Source organism: Dysidea avara, chromosome 4 (assembly GCF_963678975.1).
Source record: "Dysidea avara chromosome 4, odDysAvar1.4, whole genome shotgun sequence".
NCBI classification, from domain to species: Eukaryota; Metazoa; Porifera; class Demospongiae; order Dictyoceratida; family Dysideidae; genus Dysidea; species Dysidea avara.
Window position 1 is genome coordinate 38,355,853 of NC_089275.1, and position 25,163 is coordinate 38,381,015.

The window sequence follows — 25,163 nt, forward strand, 5'->3', positions numbered from 1 at the left end:
TTTGTTGCTTTTCTGCGATATAGCCAAGCTGAGACTTGGTTCCAGATTCTTGAGAGTTTTTCATCAGGTAGGCGGGCCAGCATGAGTTGAGTATCCAAAGAGATTCCCAAAAGGTTAGAGATTGGGAAGGGCCTTCAACCTTCTCTAGGGCAAGAGGTATTCCTAACAAGGAGCAAGTATCTTTAATCCTCTGAAGATTACTAGCACACAAAGGGGAATCCTGTGGGCTAATAGTAAGGAAATCATCCAGATAGTTCAGGACTGGTGTCACCATCTGTTGCTCCAGGACCCAAGATAGTAGGTCGGCCAGAACGTTGAAACAACTTGGGGGCAGACCTAAGCCCGAAGGGTAGGCAAGCATCAACAAAGATCTGCTTCTTCCATCTCATAGACAAAAGGTGGCAATCGGCTGGGTGAACTGGAAGGAGGCGGAATGCACTTTTTATGTCAATTTTGGCTAGCAGTGCTCCACGGCCTGTGCACTTAATTTGGTCAATAGCTGAGTCCACTGTGATGTACTTCAGCGAACACAGTTCCTTAGGGATCCCTGCATTGATGCTGCCACTGGTCGGATGGGAGAGGTCAACAATCAGCCTACACTTGTTTGGTTGGTGATGCTTGGGGATGACCCCGAACCTGCTAACATGTGGTTGTGGGACCGAAGACTTTTGGAATGGGCCAGCAACACGACCAAGTGCAATCTCTTCGGTTAGGTAGTTCTCCACTGTGTCAGGGTGTTGAAAAGCACAACTCAGGTTTTACTTGGCAGATTTCAATGGGGTTAATTGCTCTTTGAAGCCAATGCGAAAGCCCTCTGTGATACCGGAAATAAAAAAGTCGACCAATGGTCTGTTAGGGTGATCTACCAGCAATTTTTTCCAGTTGCTTGCATCTAGTGGTGTGTTGACTGCCCTGGCCGCAGGTGGTACTTTGACATCAGATAGCTGGTGGCTCAGGTGATTGGTCCAAGATGAGATCCAGTCACTGTAGTTACAACGCAAGTCCTTAGTGTGCACACCAATAATATGTTGTTCCGACACCACTGCGAGGGGATAAGGTGTCGATAATTAGACTGTCAGCATTGTGCATACTTATCACCACACATAATATTGCATAATATTATATTGACTAAATAGTGTTATTGCACAACAAATCATATGGAAAGAAAAGAAACTACTATCAGTATTGGCCTAAAAGTCAGTTAACAAAGAAAGGAAAAAACAACAAATCAATCAAGTCCAGATTGGTTGTGCTGCCTGTCCTTCTGCCTATATGGACACTGGGAGGCCTTGTGATTCTTGTCTTGGGCTCTGGGATTATGAACACATCGGTAGCAAATATGCTTGAAGCGGCAGGGCGACCGAGAGCATCCATTAGGATTTTTGTTCCAGTCCAGGCAAATTGGTTGGTATTGATATTGGTGTTGTGACCGTTGGGAAGGGTTTGAAGCATAGGGGGTGGAGCCTGCCTGCTGATGACTCTGAATAGCCCTTTCTGGGAAAGTCATATTCCAGAGTAACATCTATAACAGACCATTGAGCATTCCGAGAGGCCGATGCTTTTAGGCGAAAGCGACGATCATAAATAACCCACTTGCCTTCACGACAGTCCATTGATGCCCCAATTATTAGGCTCTGGTATCCTAGGAGGTCAGCAATCCTCTTGGGTTTATGGCGGGAAATAATTGCCATATATACTGCAAAGCACTGGATCCAATCAATTATATCTGTCACTGTAGGAAGTCGCTTGCATGATGCGACCTGCCGTTCATTAATGTTGAGGTCAGCTGAGTCCAGGTGGCTTGGCAGAAGTTCTGCCATCTCAACAAACAATCCATCCTCCACGTGCTTCATCAGTCTGGATGGGATGGGAGGGAGACCATTACTTATTAACACTGGTGGGCGTGACTTCTCCGAAGGGGATGTCTCATCTGAATCATGGCTGTCAATGATAAGGAGATCATCGGAATCTGGATGGACTTCCAACTGTCGGATATGAGGGAGTTCACAGCCATCAGCGGACTCGTCTGCAGAACAGGACACAAGAGAGACAATGAGAAGGGGGGGTGGGGATGAATAACGTCTGATTTTTTAACATTGTATGGCTTGATTAAGTAAACATAGTAAGAGGCTTAGGCATGGTGTTATGAGATACCCCTTGAATGAGGCTAGAGCATGGTGCATACTACAATTGGAAGGCTTTTTTAGAGGAACAGTAAGAGGCTTAGGCATGGCATAATAAGGATGGCTATTAACTGAAGGCTAGAACATGGTGCGGGCTACATAAAGTATGGTGTACATATAAAGCATAGGCTTGTGCATGGTGCGCCTAACAAGAAGCCTTTACATGGTGCGCGTTATGAAGAAGGCTTTGCATAGTGCACTTTATTATTTTGTAAAACAAAACATTACACGGACATAACACGCACTACTACATAACTTACCAAAATCCTCGTGGTCGGCGTCTCCTTCGTCGGAACTGTCGTCCGTCTCAGGAGTAGGCGTCATGCGGGTAACGCGACGACGGGTTGCTTGGCTAGGCTGGTCTGTGTTCTTCTACTTGTAACGACTTGCTCTCTTCTGGCGTGTAGAGGAACTTGGGGTGGCCTCCGCAGACTGTGGCATGCCCTTGACCACCGCCGACACGATGTCCGGAATGTCAGCAGTTGTTAAGGGACGCGTCTTTGATCTCTTCTCTCGTTGGGCTCCAGGACTTTCAGCTTGTCGTCCCCGCTTCGTTCCTGCCTTAGCGGAAGATTCGGTGGCGGGCGAGACAGCGGATGATCTAGTTTTAACAGGAGGCTTCTTAGGCGGGGATTTCTTCTTCTGCTGAGCGTTTTTTCCTGTTCCATTCTTTACGGACGATTTCGATTTCTTTCCTACTGCCTTCGTAGGCATCTTGATAATAATTGAAAACACTTGTCTAATAACACTTGTCTAACAACTAACGCCACGTGCTACTGCGCATGTGCTAGGATTCTTATTAGTGTGTCGTTATTCTTATTAATGTCTCGTGTCTAAGGATGAATGCTCGAGGCCGCCATCAAGTTCAACATTAACTTTGTTTAAAGGTATTTTAAACTACATTTAATGGAAAGATATTACGCAGAGTAAGTGACGTAAAACCCAATGCATGCAATTGCATAGTATGTGCTTACTAAAGGGAAAATTTTACGCGAACTATAATTAATTTGAATAGTGAAAAACCTACTTGAGCACTCATTGAGATCACATGACCCAGCTCAAAACCTCACAGTAATTTTTTTTAAATGGAATGATGCCATAAAGGCTGTAGTAGTGGGTTGGTGTTACAATTTTGATACAGGTCACTTGTCAGGAACAACAGCACTTTGTGTATCATTGCTGTTACTCAAAAAAATTGATATTAAACATGTCACAATTGCAATAGTTTAGTACCTAGTATTTGCGAACACTCAATCATTAACTCTAGAGAATAGTCAAATGCTTAAAACATGATAGTTTCAACTGTAATAAAAATTTAATTAAAACTTGAAACAGAAATCAGTACCACAATTAAGAATGTCAAACCATTCTAAGACCCCAGCACTTCAGTAATATGCAGATAATGATTCTTACATGAATACATAACTACTAGTTTTTATAGATTTATAAGAGCATTCACTTGTACAGCTTAGAGCTACTCGGTGGCTAAGTGAATTGGGCTTTAAAATGGATATCACCCTTTCAATATGCACACTGTCAAGCAATATTGATATCACTCTCATGTCAAAATCAGTGGTCGAATTGAGGGTATACGGGGGTATACGAAGTGCACCTTGACATATATTTTTAAAACTGAATTTGCACTGTCAATTTCATGCCCGGGGTTGGGGGAGGGATACAGGGGATTTGACAAATCGTGGTGTTAAATTCCCCACTACTGGGGATAAATCGGCTGTCAAATCCCCACTATGTCCCCACCCCCTAGTAGGGGATTTGACAACACCTCAAGGATTACTAAGCGCATATTTCATGCATGCAACTAGTAATTAATCTGGTATATATACACCTGTAGCTAGTAAATTATAGCGAGTGTGATTTTATTGATTAGGAATGCAACTACCAAAAATCGGTCAGTGAATTGGACAACTGTCAATTGCCCAAGGGGTGGGGACAAGAAGTAATGTCAAATCTTCACATGGGGTGTGGGGACGCCAGGGAGTAGGGCATGAAATTGGCAAGTGCATTAGTAGCCAGCTATCCATGTTAGCAGTGTAGCTAGCATCCCTCAGTAAAAAACATCCATGAAACACTAGTTACTGCATAATAGTAACACATTCTTACTTGTAACGTAATTTTCCAGCCAGTAGATATCCTAATCCCACAATCCTCATAGCTTCATTTCGTGAGGTGTGCATTAATTAGAACACGTGGTGGTTTAATTAGTTTGCAAGTATTCAATCTAATTTATATATCATCTACTCCTTCTACTGTATATGTCTATCAAGGAAGTAATTGGTGATGAATCAGTTGATATGAAAAGCAGCAAAGCAGTGAAGAAGAAGATTGTAGTGAGTCTAGTGTACGTATATACAGAGCAAATACCAAGTAGTAGTGACATTTTAACACATTTACCTAGTTTTTGCAACCAGAAAATGTGGCTGGATAAAAAACGTTCCTACCTTTGACTTATTTGTGTGAATCATAAATTGGGTTGCAGCACTTGTAAAGAGTTACAATCCCTAGGTGTAGATGATGCAAAGAATATTCATCTTTCTCATGAATGGCAATCAAAATTACCACCAGAATCATTCTCAAAAGGTCAATTTTTCAAAATTTCCTTATAGACTTTATTAGTATTCATACTTCCAGCATTGAATTTTCATAACATTAACAAATTTTACATTTACAAATTTTATTCAAAATCGCTACCAAATTCAATCTCAAATTATTGAGGAAACTAATTCTGTTTTGTAGCTCAGTATATAGCTACTATTACCTTTCATACTTCCAATGTTGAACTCAGCAAATTTCAGCCAAAATCAATCTCAGAAAGTTAATTTTCAAAAGTTCCATGGGGAGCAGCCTAGGCCTTACACTAATTAATTTTTTTAGCTTAGTAGCTACAGCAAGTCTTAACATGTTTCATGAAATTTCACTTTTGTCATCAAAATTTAGCAACCTACATCCCTGTTACAATGTTAAACGGTGACAATCATTTCTCTGCATCAGTTTTGTCTAGTAGTGCAAATTAATTAGCAACACTAATATGGCTTGAAACAAATTGTACCCACACCTCGAAACCACCTTGTCATTACTCACCAACTTTGTTCAGTGCTTTGTAGTTCGTTGCTAACTTACTGCACCTGTCGAATTTGGTTGCTGTGGGAGAGACTAGTGACCTGTTGTTGCGTGACCCCCAGTTTAAACAGGAAAGAGCGTTGCATCTGGCAGCTACAAGTGCTTGTAGTCAGATGGTGTTCTACCGGAAGAAGCGCTTGTTTCTTTGCAGGAAAACAAGCTGTGCAACTAAATACGCGTAATAAAGCGTATTTTTTGACGGTTGCGTTTCAACTGTGCTCTTCATTTTCATTCGCATACGTAAGGGATACGCCCCCTTTCAACTCGAAGCGATAGGCTATTCCTGGTAGTGTACGAGGCCTGCACCGTTGTTTTTCAGTTGCTAAATGCCTGAAAACGGTCATACATACTTTGGCATATTATGGGGGTAACTTTCCTTTGATAATAAAGGGAAGATTTTACGTGGATGTTTTCTTTGTTTGTAAAGGGAAGATTTTACGCCAATGTCTCCTTTGTGTACTTAATGGAAAGATTTTACGCAGAGTAAGTGACATAAAACCCAATGCATGCAATTGTATAGTATGTGCTTTCTAAAGGGAAAATTTTACGCAAACTGTCATTTAACATAATAGACACTTGTGGTAACCATGGCAACACTATGAAATGGATCCTGATGTATCAATGGTAACAACAGACCATGGTATTGCAGTATCCATGGCAATGCTACAAAACATGCCTTCAAAGTTACAAACTTAATTACAACAGATCGTGGTATTGTGGTATCTATTGAAACACTATAAAAAACACTCCTTCAGACTTACAATTGTATGATTATTTATAGTCTATCATGTACATCTTCAACGACAAACTTCTTAAGAAGCTTCTGTGCTAATATAGCAATGTGGGTTTACAAAAGGTATAGAATAATATAAATAATATAGTAAAATCATGGGGAGTAAGTAGTGTACTTGTTACCCACCCTTGAGGAAAAAGGATACACATACTTCTAAGCTGCATGTGTGAAGAGGAAGTTGGTCAAAAGTGTGGCATTTCTCTGCGAGTGAAAACCTCCTAATTAATAATTTAAATAAGCCAATTTGTAGTTTTCCTCTTGAAATTTGAAGAATGAGAAGAGGTTGTCAACTTGTCTAAAGTAACTAGCCCCACTACACAGTCTACTTCCAAGCATAAGCTAGACTGCAGTAGCACTGGCAGGTGCTGCATAGAAGAGAGTATATACAAAGAATGAAATAAATTTCTAGCAAGGATTCCAGCTGTGAAAGTATGGTATAACTCTTTGATGTACAGTACTTACTATACCTGCACCTTCGGTTATAAATATATTAATTTTGGGGTAGAAAATTTTCATAGTGTTATACTCATTGTTCATATCAAGGCTCTAATTATTTCAAAGATTTTTGTGCAGTTTACGATTGTGAATATACCCAATCCTATCCCTACCCATGACATAATATTACAAGGGGAACATGGGAAAATAGATGGTTTTGAGTTCCGTCTGCATTAAAATCGCGATACTGTAATAGTCTAAGAGTAGTCACCACTTTAAGAGTAGTATAATTATAAAACACTATACTCGATCATTCATCTACAAAGAATATCTGACTAGGATCTAGATCATAGTAGATTTGGGAGAATCGGTATTTTGGTTGTTTAAACTGAAAAGCAAAAGCACCTGTACACCTCGCACCAGCAGTGCCCATTGCTTGTATTTTACACCTTATAGCTACTACTAATTCTGTTTTCTAGCTCAGTACTGTACATACGTATATGACTTTTCAATAAAACAACTTTAAGTTGAAGTGCCATCACATTCAATCTCAAAAGCTTATTTCTTCAAAATTTCCTTTGGAGAGATAATTCCAGACCCCACTAGAAATCTTATGCTTTGCATTTGCAGCGTGAATCACATGCATTGTGTGGTTACTTCTACCAGTGTGCTCTTTCTTTTCCAGATCCACCCCTACTGCCATCATATTACTAGCGTGGATTAGCCCTCCATATGTATATTATATAAATTAACTATACTACTATTGTATATATTATTAATTGGTGGAAAGCACAATAAAAACATGGAAGTGCTGTAATCCCATGGTCTTTAGTCATACAGCTATGAAATGGGCTGTAGTACCATGCACAGGGGCTAAAAAAAGGGGCTAGTTGTGGCCAAAAAGCTAGTTGTAAATGGCTTTTGGCTAATTGTAAATGGTGATTTGGCTAGTTGTAAATGGTGATTTGGCTAGTTGTAAAGTCAAACTACTTGATTCTTTTCTGAAGTCTGACTGCACCACAGAAGAGAATAAAGTCAAAAGTTACATAGATGTGCTGTGCATGTTTACAGGGATTTGACTAAAAGTACCTCAAGATTCACTCTTGAGATTGCCATTTTCATAAAATTTCCACTTGTGGTCCACTAAAATTGCATCTTATAGTTATGGTCATTTTACAGTCCACTATTGATATATAATAATTGCCTTAAAATCGTATAAAACAATAGTTTGATCTAAAGAATTGGTTTGTACGTCACTGTAAGTTTGTTTGCTAGTTCCAGGTCTCAGTCGCTTATCTCAAATTGCTTACAGATTCAATCTTTCCACAATAATTATGTTTAAATATGCTCCCACACTCCCCTAAAATTCCTTCAATTATTCCCTTCACTGAGATTTTGCTACACAACAATTATGACAATATAGAACACAAACTACAAGATATTTAGTTCAAACACAAAGAAAAGTTTGTTTTATCATATGTACTACTCTACCCCCCCCCCCCCCTCGGTCTCAGGTTTAGGTTAGTTGTAAATAATAGTTTTTTTAGCCACTGACCATGCATGAGATCCAATATGGAATGATCATTTTAGTACCATGATTCATATATAACTAAGAATCATATGTAAGTTTTGAAATTGAAAGAGCATGCAATTATAACTGGACTAGATCATACCAAAGGGTTGCAGAGAAGGTAAATCATTCTCTGAAGGGTAACAAAAAGAAAGCTACAGTTGAAATGTTTGCAAAATTGCCAAACTATATAGCAAAAGAAAAGAAAGACATCCTAGACTCTTTAAGCCCTTCAAGTTACTTCAACTTTTTGCTTCTATTCAGGACTTGGCAGAATTAACAGACAAACAGAATAAGTAATCAACATCTAAATGGTACGTAATGCCAAACTTGGTCCAGGGCAAAAATCGGTCCGGCCAGACCAGTTTTGGTCAAAAATCGGTCCAGCTGGACCAGTTGTAGTCAACACTGGTCCAGCCGGACCATTCTTGGCATCCAAAACTGGTCTGGCCCAACCAAAATCAGCCCGGGGGTTGCCAAACCAGTTTTCAGGTCTGGTGTGAGTTTTGGGATGTAGTTCACCAAACTACATGTGGTATATTATAGCTAGCTATCAGTTTTGTTCACCAAACTGGTCCAAACAAAGCAGGCTTACCCGAGAGCTTATAGTTAGCTACCACTGGATGCATACGAGCTTGGCCTGCGGGTAGGTACTTAGCCAGATTATAGCTAAGCTCTTTTGTTTTCAGATTTGGCATATATATATCCAAGGAAAGATGGGTAAATGGAATTATTCAAAATTGGCATCATTATTCCCATAAGGAAAAGTGTATTTAAGTAGAAATAAAAAAAGCCGTGAGAGAATGGAGATTGCCTACACCTACACATTTAATTCCAACTTCGATTATTATACAGCCTGTCAATATAGTATAGCCACAACTGGAGTAGGAATTAAGTGTCCTTTAGTAAATGCATAGTTGAAGTTGTGAATGGTCTCCCTTTTCAATGGCTTTTATTTCTACGTCCCTATACTCATAGTCAAGTTGTCATGAAGGAAGGTATAATGATGTTTTATGGCAGGAGAGTATAAATATGTGTGATACCTATTCCATACTGTACAGTACTAACATACTTTAAAATAATTAGTACTGTACAGAACTACAGAGCACTCACCCTGTTTGTTTTATTGCATGATGATTGATCATGATTTTAAAGTGTGGATTAATAGCCCTCAGAACATTATTCATGCATCATTATGCTTTGCTATGTTAGAACATATCATTGTAGGTTTTATCGGTTGGTATATGATCACTTTAGGAAAAGGAACCGCTCAAGCCAGACAATATCTTAAGAACACGGCTTTGATACCCAACTGATTCAAAGATACGATTGCGATATACTTTTTTTTACTTGTATATTTAGCAGCACACAGCAGTATTAGTGTCTTAGTCAAGCTGAGAGTAGTCACAAAAGTATGACAAATTGACTGTTTTATGATGATTGGTTACTAAATAATCGTTTGGGCAATGCAATGATGCATATTTCTATGCATAACATGTTGAGCACTGTGTTATAGTGTACTAAGTACATTATCAGGAGCTTATGAGCCACCGAAGGCAGCGAAGGAGTGTGAAATTGAGTTCCAAATTGTGTCACTGTGTTTGTTTTACATCACGTGCAAATGGAATTCCAGCTGCATGAAGTAGAGATGAGTTCGCCACCATCGAAGAAGAGAAAGACCTCAAGGAAGACTCAGCCAACTTTACCATCGCCATGTATCACTGGTCACATGCAATTTTGTATACAGCTTCAAATAACAAGATTTTACTTTCCTTATATAGAAACCAATTGGCGACTGATTTGGATTGTGATGGCACCTGGCAGGCAGTGTAAGTTTCATGCTCCTTCGGCTGTTCATAAGCTCCTGATATTTCTTATACAATAGCAAAGTTAGTAGCCTTAATGTAGTGCATAAAGTAAAAATGAAACTCAAACAGCAAAAATCTTCATGTGGACCAGGCTAAATCATCTACAAAAGCTTTACAAATATGACCTCAAGTGATCGGGACCAAGCTCCACAAAGCACCATTGGACTTGAACAGGTAAGATTTACTTGCAAAGAATGGTGATCAAAGAAAATTTTCATATGCAGCAAAGCAGTAATATAGTCTCTTTATGAATAAGACAAGTTTTTTGCTTTATAGGATATCTCTGCAGCAGATAACTAAAACCTTCCTATCACAGTTCTGTCAATTAGCAGCAGTATTTTAATAATGCTGCACTGAAAAGGAAAGCATGATGAGAAAAGTACCAAATGATAGCTAATGAGTGTTTGTTTAAGCCACTAGAATTTCTCCTCAGAAAAAAAGAAGCATGGAAAGAATAAGGGGTACAGCAAGTCAGAATTCAGAAATTGAGACCTGGTACAATGATGGTAATATAGCTAGCTACAAAGAGACCTCACAACACCGACCAACTTGCCAAGGCCACTTTCATTTATCCAAGTTATTGTTACTTCAGAAGGGCCTTCTAATTCCAAAATGGAGTTATCATGGTACGACACTGCATCTGGTACAATCAGTTTGTTCTGGCAGCTTTTACAAACCAAGGTTACCTGTACAGTACAAACGTCACAAGTACGTACACATGGGTACAATACAGTTTCTTACACTACAGCAGTAATGAAAAAACTTCCGTGACATTTCCCTCATACATACATACATACATGCTACAAAAGTACATTTTACACCATCAAAATCCAGCAAATACAATTCTCAGTGAATTCAGAGTTTAGAAGACAACAATGCCCATCATACTAGATTAGGGGGTGCTAACAGGATCAAAAATTTGTAAAGCAGAGACTCATAAAAGAGATACCGTATGACAAGAAAAATTGATGAATCTACATTTCAGCAGCTTTGGTAAATTAAATGTCCTCAAAAATCAAGAAATTGTAGATCTAAACATACTTTTGAAGGTATTTACAATTTAAAATTTCCTGCCTTATGGTAATCATCCATTTCAAGTAACTATTATTATTTCCAGCAGTGATTACAAATTTAAAACTTCAAGGAGTTATTTTATTATTATATTATATATACAGTGGAACCTCTCTTAACAAACACCCTGAATTAAGGACACATAATAGAAAAACCTCCCTAATAAGGACAAAAAACTTGGTCCCAACAGGTCTGTTTAATACATTTTTTACCTCTGTTTTAACCTCTGAAAGAGGAAAACCTCTGTATTACAGCAAAAAAGTGGCCAAAAATTCTGGGTCTCAAAATGTCCGTAATAGAGAGGTTACACTGCAGTAGCTCCGTGCAATTATGTACAGTACTGGTAAAGCACCATTGTGAAACACATTAAAAATGCAACTACAGCTGGTCTAAATAAAGACTGTAAAATAATTCAGGTTACCGTGGGACAATATTTAAGTCCACATAACATACAGCAATGTTCTAACTTGCCAATATTTGCTGTAAGCTATGGGAAGCCCTTACCATTGGATGTGAAATCACAAGTTGCCGAATCCAGCTGCACTGCAAGAGTCTGACCTAGTAGAAGAGGTTGTAACTGATGAAGAAGAAGACAAGCAGCCTGATTGAAGATAAAAGAAAAGACAAGGCGCACAGGGCGTACACTCGTCGGAACCCCAAAAGGCACATCCCCTCGCACATCCCACAGGTGAGCTTGTTGTTGTAGCGTAAAATAGTGACCATGCGCTGCTTCGTTTGGGCTCTAGGCTTGCGACTGTGGTCAGTGAGTGAGGCAGTGAGGCAGTTGTACTAAATTTGGAGATTTTGGCGATTTTTTAACATTTTATATCCGGCCACCTGTAAGTGTTTTGTTGTATTTAATGCTGTTTTATGTATTATATGGACTAGTACTATTCCGTAAAGGCTGTTTTCGGCGCATACAATGTTTGTACAAGCTACGTTTTGGTAATAGGTGGCTACTAGCTTCATCAGGAGTGCAACAAGGCAACCCTTTGGGTCCCTTATTATTTTCACTTGTAATTCTCCAGTTCATTGACTCTATCCACCTTCGTGATCTGGTACAATTAAACCTCTGGTGCCTTGATTACGGAACTTTAGTAGGCAAACATTCTTCTTTATTATCTCTACTGTCTCACTTTACCTCTCGTGGACCAGATCATGTACTTCATTTGAATCTTTCCAAGTGTGAGCTGTTTTGGCCTTCTGGGGACTCCTTTCCTGAATTCCCCTCTGACATTAAGCGAGTTTCTGGCTTGGAACTATTGGGTTCTCCACTTTGGGGTGATGACAGTTTCTTTAAGGACTTCCTTTCTTCTCGCATGGATAAAATGGCTTTAACTCAGGACAAACTTTCAATTTTGGATGATTCTCAGGTTGAACTTCACCTGTTACGTAGCTGTTTGAGTTGTTGTAAAATTATTCATTTACTTCGCACTGTACCTTTCCTCATACTGAAGCCTTTTCTTCATCAATTTGACCTCAATCTTCGTAGTTCTCTTGGTCGTATTTTGTAAGGTAGCCTCTCTGACTCTTCATGGTGCCAAGCTTCCTTACCCTTTAGTTTTGGTGGTTTAGATTTACGTGAATCTGTTCAATCTGCACCAGCTGCCTTTTTAGGTTCATGTAACAGTGTACGAGGCTTGGCTTCCTCCCTTCATTCTGTTGATGTCAACCAGCTCATTTTTCCCGATGAGGAGGCTGCTGTCACACTTTTTTCTAGAATTTCTGGTAATCCTTCAATCCTCCCATCTTCTCAGCAAGACCTACAGGCTATAATCGACCAAAGCATCTTTGATAACCTGTATGCTACTCTCAGTATTAGGGATCAGGCACGTTTAACTGCTCTAGCACATCCTTCTGGTACAAGCAGTGGCTGGCGTAAAGCTATCCCTAAAGCCTGTCTTGGTTTGGCCATCCCTGGTCCAGAATTTGTTATAGGTTTACGTTTGTGGCTTGGTGTAACCTTATTTCCTCTTTCTCCATTGTGCACTTGCCTCTCTTCTATAGACAGCTTTGGCGACCATCTGTTAGGTTGCTCTCATGGTCCTATGAGAATCCGTCGTCATGATACCCTTGTTAACATCATTAATTTTATAATTCCCTTTCTCAAGACAATCCTGGTGTCCTTAAGGAACTGAGGGCTTCATATGATGATGGCCTGCGGCCTGGTGATATCTTTCATCCTGATTTTCAACATGGACGTTCTGCTTACTTCAATGTCTCTGTACGCAGCACTATTCAGCCTGCTTTCATTTCCTCTTCTGCTGCATGTGCTGGGGTAGCTGCTGCAGCTGGAGAGTTGGCCAAGGATGAGAAGCATTTGACAGCTCTGGAGAAGGCTGGTTCTGAGTTTGTTCCTTTGGTAGTGGAGTGCTTTGGAGTGTGGACCCCTTTTGCCCTGAGAATGTTAAGAATTATTGCTGACCGTACCACCCCTAGAAGCGGTGTTCCTACCAAGCTTGCAAGAAAGAATTTATTACAACAACTTTCTGTTGCACTGTGGCAAAGCAATGCTAAAATGATTTTAAGATATTGGGCTCTTCAGGACAATATAACAATCCCCTTTTTCCTTGATTGATTGTATTCCTAGTAGTAGTATATAGTAGCAGTAGTTGTAGTAGCAGTAGTAGTTTGGCTGTGTAGTTGTATGTGTAGTTGTATGTGTAGTTGTAACCATTTTAAATATTCTTTAAAAAAAAAAAAAAAATGTTTGTAGGATAATTTTTAAAAGCAGAAGTTTGGGCGGCGCGCGAAACATTCACCGTGATCCCTACTTAAACGGTACGACCGTACCGTTTCATACAACAGTGTATATAGAACACCTGCTTCGAGACTTTTATTGTTTAATGTTATGACACAACTTGTGTTACTTTGGTGGAGAAGACTGGCTTTGATTTACCCACAAATCACACATAAAATTTCAGTTCCTATAAACACTAAACCTTAGTAAGCTGTTTACCATCACAGGTTCTCTGCTGGTATTAATACAGTTTAGCACTCTAATCAGATATCATAATTTATTTACAGATGATGAACCACAGACTACTAAACCACCTCCACCACCAACCACAATTAAACCAATTCATCCAAGTAAGAAACCACAAGGTGACATCACATTTAGTCTTATCGATACATGTACTGTCAACACACAAATGGTCCGGGCATATAAGGTCCGGGCGGACCACTTGTGCTTACATAACTGGTCCCCCCGGACCACCCATGCCAGTGCATAGATGGTCCGGGCTAAACATAAATGGTCTGCCTCCAGTTTGCTGTGCATGCTCCCGCCAATTATGCTGGCGCAGGAATTTGGGGTGTAATTATAGCTATCTGAAGCATTAAATATGGTTGATGCTACACTGAACGTAAATATAAAATCCTTGTTCACGACGTAGTACCTGAAAATGTATGCCAGAATATAAAAATTGACTGACACTCTATAAATTAGAAATAATAAAGACATCTTCAGGTTTTAGGTTTAAGGACATCTTCAGGTTTCATGTTTACGCAAGACTTCTTCAGGACATCTTCAGGTCTCATGGTTCCATAATGAAGACATCTTCTATCATCTTCAGGTTTCATGTTTATGCAAAATTAATAGTGTCAGGCCATAGCCTATACATCTATCTGCAAAAAGAAATAATAAACCATATCTATACTTTTTTTCTTATCCAATCAACACATTTTGGGTGACTTAATATGTGGCTAGTTTCATCAGTTTAATTGTAGCTGTTATATATTACTGAACATTTACCAGACTACTGTACGTTGACTGTTCTATTAGAGTATCTCGATCTTCATGTTATTATAATTATTGTAGTGTACAATTATGGTTGCCCAGGGCCTGGGACCCAAGTGGCCATGGTTCTGCCTACACCTCTGTCAAAGAGACGTGGCTGAAACTATGTACGGCAATAGTTATATGGTACGTATACGTAGCTATAACAATTCTTTTTGTCACTCAGTATAATATTATACTATGAGCTATAGCTAATCCATGACGACAGGTAGTGAGTCTAGTGACGAGTGGCTTAGCTTTACCATTGACATTAATTTTATAACCCGGACCAGTTTTGCTCGGGTAGGACCATTTTTGTTGTCACAGCTTGTCCGGCCGGACCATTTATGTCGAACATATGTGTTCCGGCCAGACCATTTATGCACCTGGACCAAATATTTTGTTACAGTACATACATCCATACAGGTAATACTATGGTACAGTTCAGTCAAGGAGAATACATGGTTGATGAATCTGCTGGCTATGTAACATTAAAAGTGATAATCAGTGGTAAAAGATATCTTCCAATTTCATTCAACTACAAAGTATTTGTATCTAACACTGAGTTCCAGCCCTACCCAGGTTTGTACAGCATTTGATGTACAGCATTTGATGTACAGTACTGCATTAACACCACCCATGCAATTGTTATTCTCACACAAAAATTATGTAATTTTGCACCAGTACAATTAAAGTGAAGTAGGGTCCTAGTGATAAAATGTAGTGAAACAAATATGAGGTATTACAACATGTGGGAAAATCACTACATTGGCCCATCTATTCAATGCTAAAGTAGGAATTTTGCCACACAGCTACTGAATGTCATAATAGCTTCCATTATTCATACCTCTTTTTTCACTACTTATCGCTGGAATCCTACTTCAATAATATTATGATTCGTTAACTTTTTGTTATAACTTAATAATATAGGATAGTAGTATGGCTGTGACTGTTTTATTAGAGTATCTCAATCGTTAGAATACACAATAATTTAAGGGGCATGGTTTGCAATGTCTTGCAGCAAATCATATGTCATGGTCACTGTGTGCTGCTCTGATCATTTACAATGTTGCAGCATGTTCTTATTGCTTAAGGGCATGATAGGACCTTGCAACTGTTTTACGTTGTGAGGCAGCTCAAGGTGCAGTTACAGGTATCTACTCCTTCTAACAGTAGCTTAATCACTTCAAAAGTTTTGTGGCATCTAAATACACTCCTCTATGGTAAGGAAAATTAATGCCTTGGTGTGATCTCCTTGAATGAAGAAGAAATTACCTTATATCTAATTGAAGGTAAAGGGAAAAGCAAAGTGCAGAAAATATAGAACCACAAAAGGCACATGCCACCCAAGATTTTGTTATTGTGTGGCTGTGTGCTGCTTCATTTGACCTCTAGCATGGTCAGGCAGGCAGCTTCAGGCAGGCAGCTTCAGGCAGGCAGCTTCAGGCGGAAGGTGGGTAGACGGGCAGGCAGGTGTGGGCAGGCAGGCAGGCAGACCATTTTCTAAATTTGCCATTTGTAAGTGGTTTCTTGTTTTTAATGGTGGATGTGAAGTTAAATGCACTTAGTGTCTTTTACTATTTTTATAAAGTGATGTACAATATACTATGATGGTCGTTATTAAATTTTTTAGTAGGCACCGCTCATTTTAGAGGAGAATCCTACTATACTATGCAAATTGTGTGACATTTTTATAATTATATGTCAATGTTTGTACCTTCACAGCAAGCAGTGCTGATGTACAAACTGGTGTATTCTTTGCTTATGTACCTGGAAACCAAAATGTGATTTATATCAAAGTTCAAATATTTGATGATAAACTGTTGGAGGGAACAGAAGCATTTGGAGTACAGTTGTCCATACCAAACCATCATAAAGCAAATGGTGTAAAACTAGGAGATCCTTCACGTGCTACTATTTTCATAAAAGATGGTAATATTTTGTTGGTACCTTAAAAAAATAAATTATTTACTATTGTAACAGATGAAAGGCCACCCACTACAAGGCCTCCAACTACAAAACCTCCGACCACTAGACCACCAACTACAAAACCACCCAAACCACCGACAACTTGTAAGTTATTAATGATATGTTATGTGGTTGCCTTGTTTACTGCAAACTTGTATACATTTCATTAGCCCCAATCAGGGTTAATATTGAGAGATCATTCTACACAGTACAAGAATCATGTACTATGTTATCAGTGACACTGTTGGTAGTGGGAGAAGTGAGGGAAGAATTTGTAGTTGGAGTCTATGCTGTGGGTCACTACATACCATCAGCTAGAGGTATAGGACAAATATTTATAACTACATGCCACTCCTTGAAGCAATGAAATGTAGCAATTAGATTACAACTTCTGTATATGTGTGTGTGTCAAGGATATCTGTATTAGGAAAGGTGATGTCCTGCATTAGATTGATTAGTGATTCTGTTTTATTATGCTTTCAGCTGATGTAGACTTTGAGAGTGGCATTTATTGGATAACCTTTAAGCCAGGACAATCAAGAAGCAGTGTGTGTATTGTAATTGTTGATGATGACATCAGGGAAGGAAATGAGAAATTCCGCTTGCTGCTGGTCATTCCCAAAAGTGTTCAAAAGACACTCAATGTTTGGGCTGGTAAACCATTCTTTGCCGATGTGAAAATAATAGGTATGCTGGGTTTTAAATGCTAACATATACTACCTATATTATTAGCCTTACTAATACGTATTATGTGTTATATATCAAGACTCATGGTAGTGAGTCGCGAGGCCAAGAAGCACAAAGCGCGTTCCCACAAAATAATAAACACGCGACCATTACTGTGAGTCATTTACATGAGGGATCAATTACGCAATCTTTTAAAATCCGCACGGCGAAATCTCAGCCTTACTAAAAGATTCCGCCTCGAAACCAGGGGCATGTAACCTTTGTATAATGAGTAACTACCACACGAAAAGTCAGGCGAATTGTTGGAGTAGTTTGTTCCATCGCCCACCCATTTACAATGCATTAATTAAATTATTTATTCAAATGTGCATCGTTCTTTTTTTCATTTTCTTCGTCATCGCATCCCATTGGAGCGATTTTCTTTCAACCATGAAATCGTATTGTAAAAAGGCTGTGGCTATCAGAGGCTTTTTACACAATGTATCTGTACATTTAATTTCGCTAAAAGTTGTTCGTTAGTTTATGAGATCGCTTTTGTGCTCTTTGAAGATTCAAACTTTCCGCCATGACGTCAATGTGTGAGGCGCCCGCCTCAATTCCCAAACCCAAACAGTGTGGAAGTGGGCAAGGTCATTAGCCATAGCGAGCTGGCTGATTTGATGGACATTGTGCTCAGTGTCAACTCTTGGTTTAACGGTGAGCCCAGTCACTGATTTGTTTTACTGAATTCGCCACGGTATGCCTCCACTGACTCGTTATAGCGTGACTCCGGCCCATGCAGGGCCGTACATAGCTATAGCCAGTTGTTTCATACCCGCTGTAGTGATATAGTTGAAGTAACTTACTGCTACATTACCCGTGCACGTCTTTAATCCCGCCCCAGCCCTTCAGTGCCTCTGAAACTTCAGTGTTCACTTAAAATCCAGCATCAACGCATCACCGCTGGCTTTCAGCACTTAACCCACAATTATAGAAACTCTTTAATGATGGCATGAATATACTGTAATAGTAAACATTTGCATTATGATGATCCCACAAAATTAAAAAAAAATGACTACAATAGCACAAGAAGCCAGATACCCTATAGTATTTGGCTATGAAGTACCATCAAGAGTTCATAATATAGTAGAGGGGTCTTGGTACCACTTATTAATTTTTCTTCACCATTTGCGTGATTTGTCCATTGACCATAAACTCACCCGCCAACAGTCACAACATCAGTATCCACCCTGCAAAGGGATACAGTATGGTAAGGCACAGCTAACTAAAAACATTTAATCATATAGTCAGACTAACATGTCAACAAACACTTAATTCCACTATTATGCATGATTATTGTTAAAGTGAGCATCCCACATAGCCATTCCCAAGATGTATTCAGCATACTGCAGCAGTTGATGACCAATTTTGGAATATATTACTTGACTTGTTTTGTGGTTCTCACCTACATTGTTGACATAACAATTTTTGTTGCTAGGAGACATATAAACTAGGAGGGACTAATGGTTATAGCATAATGGTAAACAAGTTACACAACAGCAAAGGAAATTTTAATAAACTAGCAGTGATTGGATAGTTGATAGATAAAAGTAGAAGACAATTTGTAGTTTTTCCAGTCCTGATTGTTTGAGAATAAGCACATTAGCTGCTATAAGCATGAAAAAAGCAAGACAGACTAAATTTTAACACAAGGTTAATGAAGCAAACTCATTATGCACCTACCAATGTGTTATCCCACCATCCCTCCTTGGATGTAAAGCCTGTAAGTGGTGCTTTACAAGGCGAATTGACACGAAACTGCTGCTTCACTATGGGGCATTTGACAATCATTCATTAAGCACTCAAGTATTTTTTCTACGCTATGTCAAATCACCCACGTTGCAACTGGAGCAAATGGTGGGGATTTGACACAATAGGTTTGTCCTACCATGAGGCATTTAACATTCGGTTGTGCCCACTATAGCCCTATATATGCCCGAAGGGGGGGTTATAGTAGGGCAATACATTGATATGTGCATTATATATAATATGGTGCATCTACTGGGGTAAGTAGATTAAGCCTGTACTTTGTGGGCCTAAGCTAGCATGTTATTATCAGAGTATACATAACTCTATATATCTGCGCAGTTACTATATAGTAGAGTCCATGGTTGTCTCAGATCTGCTTATATTATTATCACATCAATCAATCGATGCATAGTAATTACGGCCTACTGTATGTACGCATTGAGCTGAGCCCTCAAAAATATTAACTCATTTGTAGTATTGACTTACTCGCTAATCATTCAATTACCTGACGCATTATTTATAGCCAAAGTTTTCACCATGCATTATAGGAAGCCATAAAAGTATATAGCCTATTAACTTTTCCTGAACTGTTGGTGGAAGCACTTGTTTGCTCTTGACTCGACATCTTTGCTGTCATCACCAACCATCTTGGTTGGTTGAAACGTTGAGAAAATATCCTCTTTCATTTTTAGCTGTTTTCTCAGGGTTCAGCTCAATTTGTTCGCGGTCTGACCCACACAGCTAGAACAAGCCAGCTACGAGGCTCTGGCCTACACATAGTATATAATCCCAGGAAGCCACTATGGCATGGGAGATTCCTGTGTAAAATTATGATGGTAGTTATATAGCCGTTTACAATGACTTAGCTATACACAAACTTACCCGGCAATTTGCTGGTAGAATCAGAGTGTGATGCATTCAGTGCCATCAGGCTTCATGTCCATTCCGAGGCATACATTCAGCAACAACTTTCAGCTGATTCGTCTCCACTTGTCATGCACAGATTTCGACTAAACTAGTTATATCACCAACCCACTGCTTCAGCAAGAACAGTTAAGACTGTAGCCTCGACTTTGCCGGTTCTTATTTACGTGAAACATCACGCGAGATATCACGTGAGTCCTTGTGGGAATTTGAACATTATTTTCAGTTTGAATGAATTTTCTCTTAGCAAGTCACTTTTAGTAGCACTTCTAAACACTGAACTTGGAAGCTTTTGCTACTAATTTAGCTCAATCTGTTACTGAAGCTGTTATTATGCATGCATGCATATAATTATGCAGTGTCTCCTATGTAATATAATACCTAACTGTATGTTCTCTATTCAACAAAAAGTAGTGATATCCTGTGCCAAAAACAGCCCAGCTGTAAAAAAAGGCGAGGCCAAGAATGCACAAGTACATGTTCATGGAGTAACCAAAAGACATGATATCAAAATCTGGCCAAGAAAGCATTTACAGTATATAGGCACTTTTATGCATTCATTTTCTATATGCTTCACATTATCACATCCAGATAGCTGTACATGTGTGCTTGCAATATAAACAATACTACTGAGATGATAAAAGATGATTACACTGCATTGTTACCAAAATTAATTTAACTAAAAATTTACAATTAGTTTCTACTTGGCCATCTTTTTATTTTAATATACAGTGCAAAAAGATGGCCAAGTAGAAACCAATTGTAAATTTTTAGTTAAATTAATTTTGGTAACAATGCAGTGTAATCATCTTTTATCATCTCAGTAGTATTGTTTATATTGCAAGCACACATGTACAGCTATCTGTATGTGGTAATGTGAAGCATATAGAAAATGAATGCATAAAAGTGCCTATATACTGTAAATGCTTTCTTGGCCAGATTTTGGTATCATGTCTTTTGGTTACTCCATGAACATGTACTTGTGCATTCTTGGCCTCGCCTTTTTTTACAGCTGGGCTGTTTTTGGCACAGGTAATGCTTTACTAAAATCCACAGATGATCCTGATGATGGTATGGGATTACCAGTTCAGTTACCTCCTACAATGGAAGAAAGGGCCGCAATGTGTGTATGTAAAGATCGTCCTACTCCATCACCAACTACTCCACCTCCAGTGATCACTACTTTCATTCCTAGTCCTTCCCCCAGCCCCAGTCCTTCCCCCAGCCCTAGTCCTTCCCCCTCTCCCCTACCAATAATAATGGTGTCATTTAAGGAGAGTTTTTATTCTGCACCAGAAGGAAATGGCAGCATCACATTTACTGTACAATTATCACAAGCTTTTGATGAACAAATTTCTGTGGAGTTCTGTACACAAGAATCTGACCCACTATCAGCTCAAGGTACTGTACCATGTAATGACATTATGCAATATAAAATTATGTGTCTGCAGTTATCATTGAATAACAATTGTAGGGCTATTGTTTAGCTAAAGTGTAACTCGTTAGATAAGTGTTTGAAATTATTGTCATTTAACTTAAAACTATTGTACTTGTAAGGCCAATGATTGGATCACTTTGCAATTACATTTTTAAATTACAGTACGTAGGTCTACACTAATGTAGGGTGGAGGTGGACCAAGCACCTAACTGGTCATCTGTGTATGTACACAACATATAGGTGTAGCTCTGTATGTGGTTACCTGAACACCTTAAATACAGTTTTTGTGACTAGGAAGGATAGAAATATGCTATTCCTGCCATGTTGGAATCCCAATATTTTCCTACAGTAGACACCTGCTTTATACACATGCTACATACATACAAGTACATACACATACGTACTCTTAAGAGCTACATATAAATGTTATAATCTTACAGATGGTCCAGATTATACTGCTATTGCCATTGAAACTGTCACATTTGCTCCTGGTGAAACATGTGTGTCAGTGGTTGTTAGTGTAACTGATGATGAAGTACATGAGAAGGATGAGACTTTTGTTGGGTCACTGAAGACAAGCAACTCAACTCCTGATAATGTCTTAATTGGGGATCCATCCATGGCAGTTGGTACTATCATTGATGATGATGATCTCAGTAAGATATAATTCTAAATAATGTTCATCTACAATCTTTAGTGTTGAGCTGTTGTAATTGGCTTCATTGAACACGAGTTCATTGTATATTTCACCCACAACATTATATTACACATTTCACATGATGTGCTTACTACATCATACACCAGTTTTATTTTTTTCAGTTGTGCAGTTCCTGAACAGTGCCAGTAGTGCAGTGGAGTCTGGTGGTTCCATACTATTCACTGTCATATCACTGGTGACATCTGATAGTCCATTCTCTATACAAGTCTGCACAAGAGACAGTAGCCCTGTCTCTGCTGAAGGTTTGTTGTTTATGAATAACCACAGTTGTTGTATGACTTTAACTGCTCTACAAGACTTCAAGAATTATTAACCTTTACCTATTGGCTTATGATGTTTTGGACATTTAAAACACACAAATAACCTGTATAACAGCTACAGTACAATATAATTTCTTACTTGAAGTAATGCACTACGAAAATTGCAAACTCTCTAATAGAGCAATCATTTACTTGTACACATGTGAGTGTGTTTAACTGCATGTATAGTTTATACATACATAATCATGATATTTATCCCATTACTAGCTGATGTAGACTATACTAGTGTGGTGACCAACATCACATTTAACAATGGAGATAACAGTCAAGTCTTTGCTGTTCCAATTACTAATGATGATATTGCTGAAGCTGATGAAACATTCGAAGTCTTTCTAAAGAACATTCCAGATAGTCCTTATAATGTGATCTTTGCTGATCCATCAGTTGCTGTGGGGACCATTTTTGATGATGAAATACCAAGTGAGAATACAGCTCCATTAGGCTATTCAGAATTAATGTGATTTTGCTACTCACTAGGTGTCCAGTTCTTATTTAACTCTACTACGGTTGGTGAATCTGATGGTGTTGCAACCTTCACTCTTATTTCATCATTTCCATTTGATGAACCCTTCACTGTTCAAGTAACCTCAGGAGAGACAGATCCAGTGTCTGCTAGAAGTATGCATGCTTTGACATCCTTAACTGCATGGTGATATTACATAATATGGTCATACATAAATGTACAGTACAAGTACTGTAATATAAACGTGCTTTGGTATACAGTAATATGTTAATTTATATATCTGTTTTGGAATAGTTCTGTTTTAACAAATAATATTTTCTACTACAGGAGATGAGGATTACACACCAACTGTGGTTAATGTAACATTCCCAGCTGGAGTTACTATGGTTAATATAACTGTACCAGTTGTTCCTGATCTTGTGATTGAAGACACTGAAATGTTTCATGTAAGAATAGATGAATTACCAGATGAACCTGTCACAATAGCTGAACAAAACACTTCACTGGGTATCATCATTGATGATGACACTCCATGTAAGAATTAATAACAATTGTACAATATTACTGATGTTTGTATATAGTGATAAAACAATTCATAGAGTGATATCTCTTTATAGTAACTGTTAGCTTCAACACTACTGTGGTCAGAGATGATGAGTCAGCTGGTAGTCTGAAATTTGTTATAGGAACTAACAGACCTGCTGATGTATCATTTACTATACAAGTGTGTACAGAAGATATTGTTGTAGGACCTGGTTTGGAAACAGCTACAGGTTGGGTGCACATTACATAAAACTGTTACAGTGGAGCCTTACCCAGATATACTTTGAGACCATGCTAAAGTGCTCTTAATAGTGAGGTGCCAAATGTCCTTATTTCAGGAGTCTGTATGTGCTGTCAGACTACAATGGACAGGTGTCTTCATTATCACATTTCCCTAATTGTACATAATATCATTTTTGAGAAGTTCCACTGTATAAGGATGCAATGTGTCTGTACGTACTTGCAGTGTACTGTACAGATGATGTTTGATTTTACTTGTTGAATGTTTTCACAGCTGATGATGATTATGTTTCTGATGCCATCGATGTCACATTTGGTGTTGGAGACACTGGTGCAATTGTCTGTATTAACATATCTGATGACAACATTGATGAGGGAAATGAAGCATTTGGACTAGTTCTCAAGACAACAGATGACACACCAGACTTTGTGGAGATTGTAGATCCAATGAGAGCCACCGGTATAATAGATGATGATGATGAAACAGGTATGGTTACATTGATAGTTAAAATAGGCATATATTTAAGGAGGCCAGATTTATAGTAACACACATAAATTTTTTATTGATATTTTTCACACTGCAGCTAAATTGCACATTTTAAGTTTTATATAATTTTTATATTGTGTATAAGAAACTAAGCTTACAAAGTGATATTTCTATGTAGTAACTGTTCGCTTCAACACTACTGTGGTCAGAGATGATGAGTCAGCTGGTAGTTTGACATTCTTTATAGAAACCAACAGACCAGCTAATGCACCATTCACTGTACAAGTGTGCACAGAAGAGGGAATGGCCACAGGTATTCATCACTGTATGCAAACCTACATTAATACTGTACTAATGCATTTGTGTTTAGTGACTACGTAATGAATTTACTGTACTGCACACAGAATTTTTTATATTGTTTTGTAGCTGATGTTGATTATGATTCTGGCGCTTTTGATGTCACATTTGATGTTGGAGTCACTAGTGCAGAAATTTCCATTAATATAACTGATGACATCGTTGATGAGGGAAATGAAGTATTTGGACTAGTTCTCAAGAGAAGAGATGACACACCAGACTTAGTGGAGATTGTAGATCCAATGAGAGCCACTGGTATAATTGATGATGATGATGAGCTAGGTACGATTTGTGTTATTGCAAGATATGCAGCTTAATGGGTAGTTGTAAGTGATATGTGCGACTTGCATGCTTAGTTTCCTTCTTGTCATCACACAATTTATCTGTAATGTGA

General features: G+C 38.6%; 1 protein-coding gene across 1 annotated transcript in view; it reads left to right on the forward strand.

The window, feature by feature from the left end:
- Positions 1–11,638: 11,638 nt before the first annotated feature.
- The window catches only part of LOC136253842 (uncharacterized), a 42,227-nt gene continuing 28,702 nt past the window's right edge, over positions 11,639–25,163 (forward strand). Inside the window, exons 1-20 of the mRNA XM_066046502.1 lie at positions 11,639–11,746; positions 12,087–12,568; positions 12,620–13,002; positions 13,170–13,484; positions 14,026–14,163; positions 15,263–15,418; positions 16,562–16,768; positions 16,820–16,909; positions 16,975–17,124; positions 17,288–17,491; positions 21,260–21,604; positions 22,082–22,297; positions 22,461–22,601; positions 22,887–23,099; positions 23,157–23,297; positions 23,470–23,676; positions 23,760–23,915; positions 24,200–24,412; positions 24,591–24,725; positions 24,839–25,051. Coding sequence (XP_065902574.1) covers positions 11,639–11,746; positions 12,087–12,568; positions 12,620–13,002; positions 13,170–13,484; positions 14,026–14,163; positions 15,263–15,418; positions 16,562–16,768; positions 16,820–16,909; positions 16,975–17,124; positions 17,288–17,491; positions 21,260–21,604; positions 22,082–22,297; positions 22,461–22,601; positions 22,887–23,099; positions 23,157–23,297; positions 23,470–23,676; positions 23,760–23,915; positions 24,200–24,412; positions 24,591–24,725; positions 24,839–25,051 — 4,213 coding nt within the window. The remainder of the gene's footprint in view (positions 11,747–12,086; positions 12,569–12,619; positions 13,003–13,169; positions 13,485–14,025; positions 14,164–15,262; positions 15,419–16,561; positions 16,769–16,819; positions 16,910–16,974; positions 17,125–17,287; positions 17,492–21,259; positions 21,605–22,081; positions 22,298–22,460; positions 22,602–22,886; positions 23,100–23,156; positions 23,298–23,469; positions 23,677–23,759; positions 23,916–24,199; positions 24,413–24,590; positions 24,726–24,838; positions 25,052–25,163) is intronic.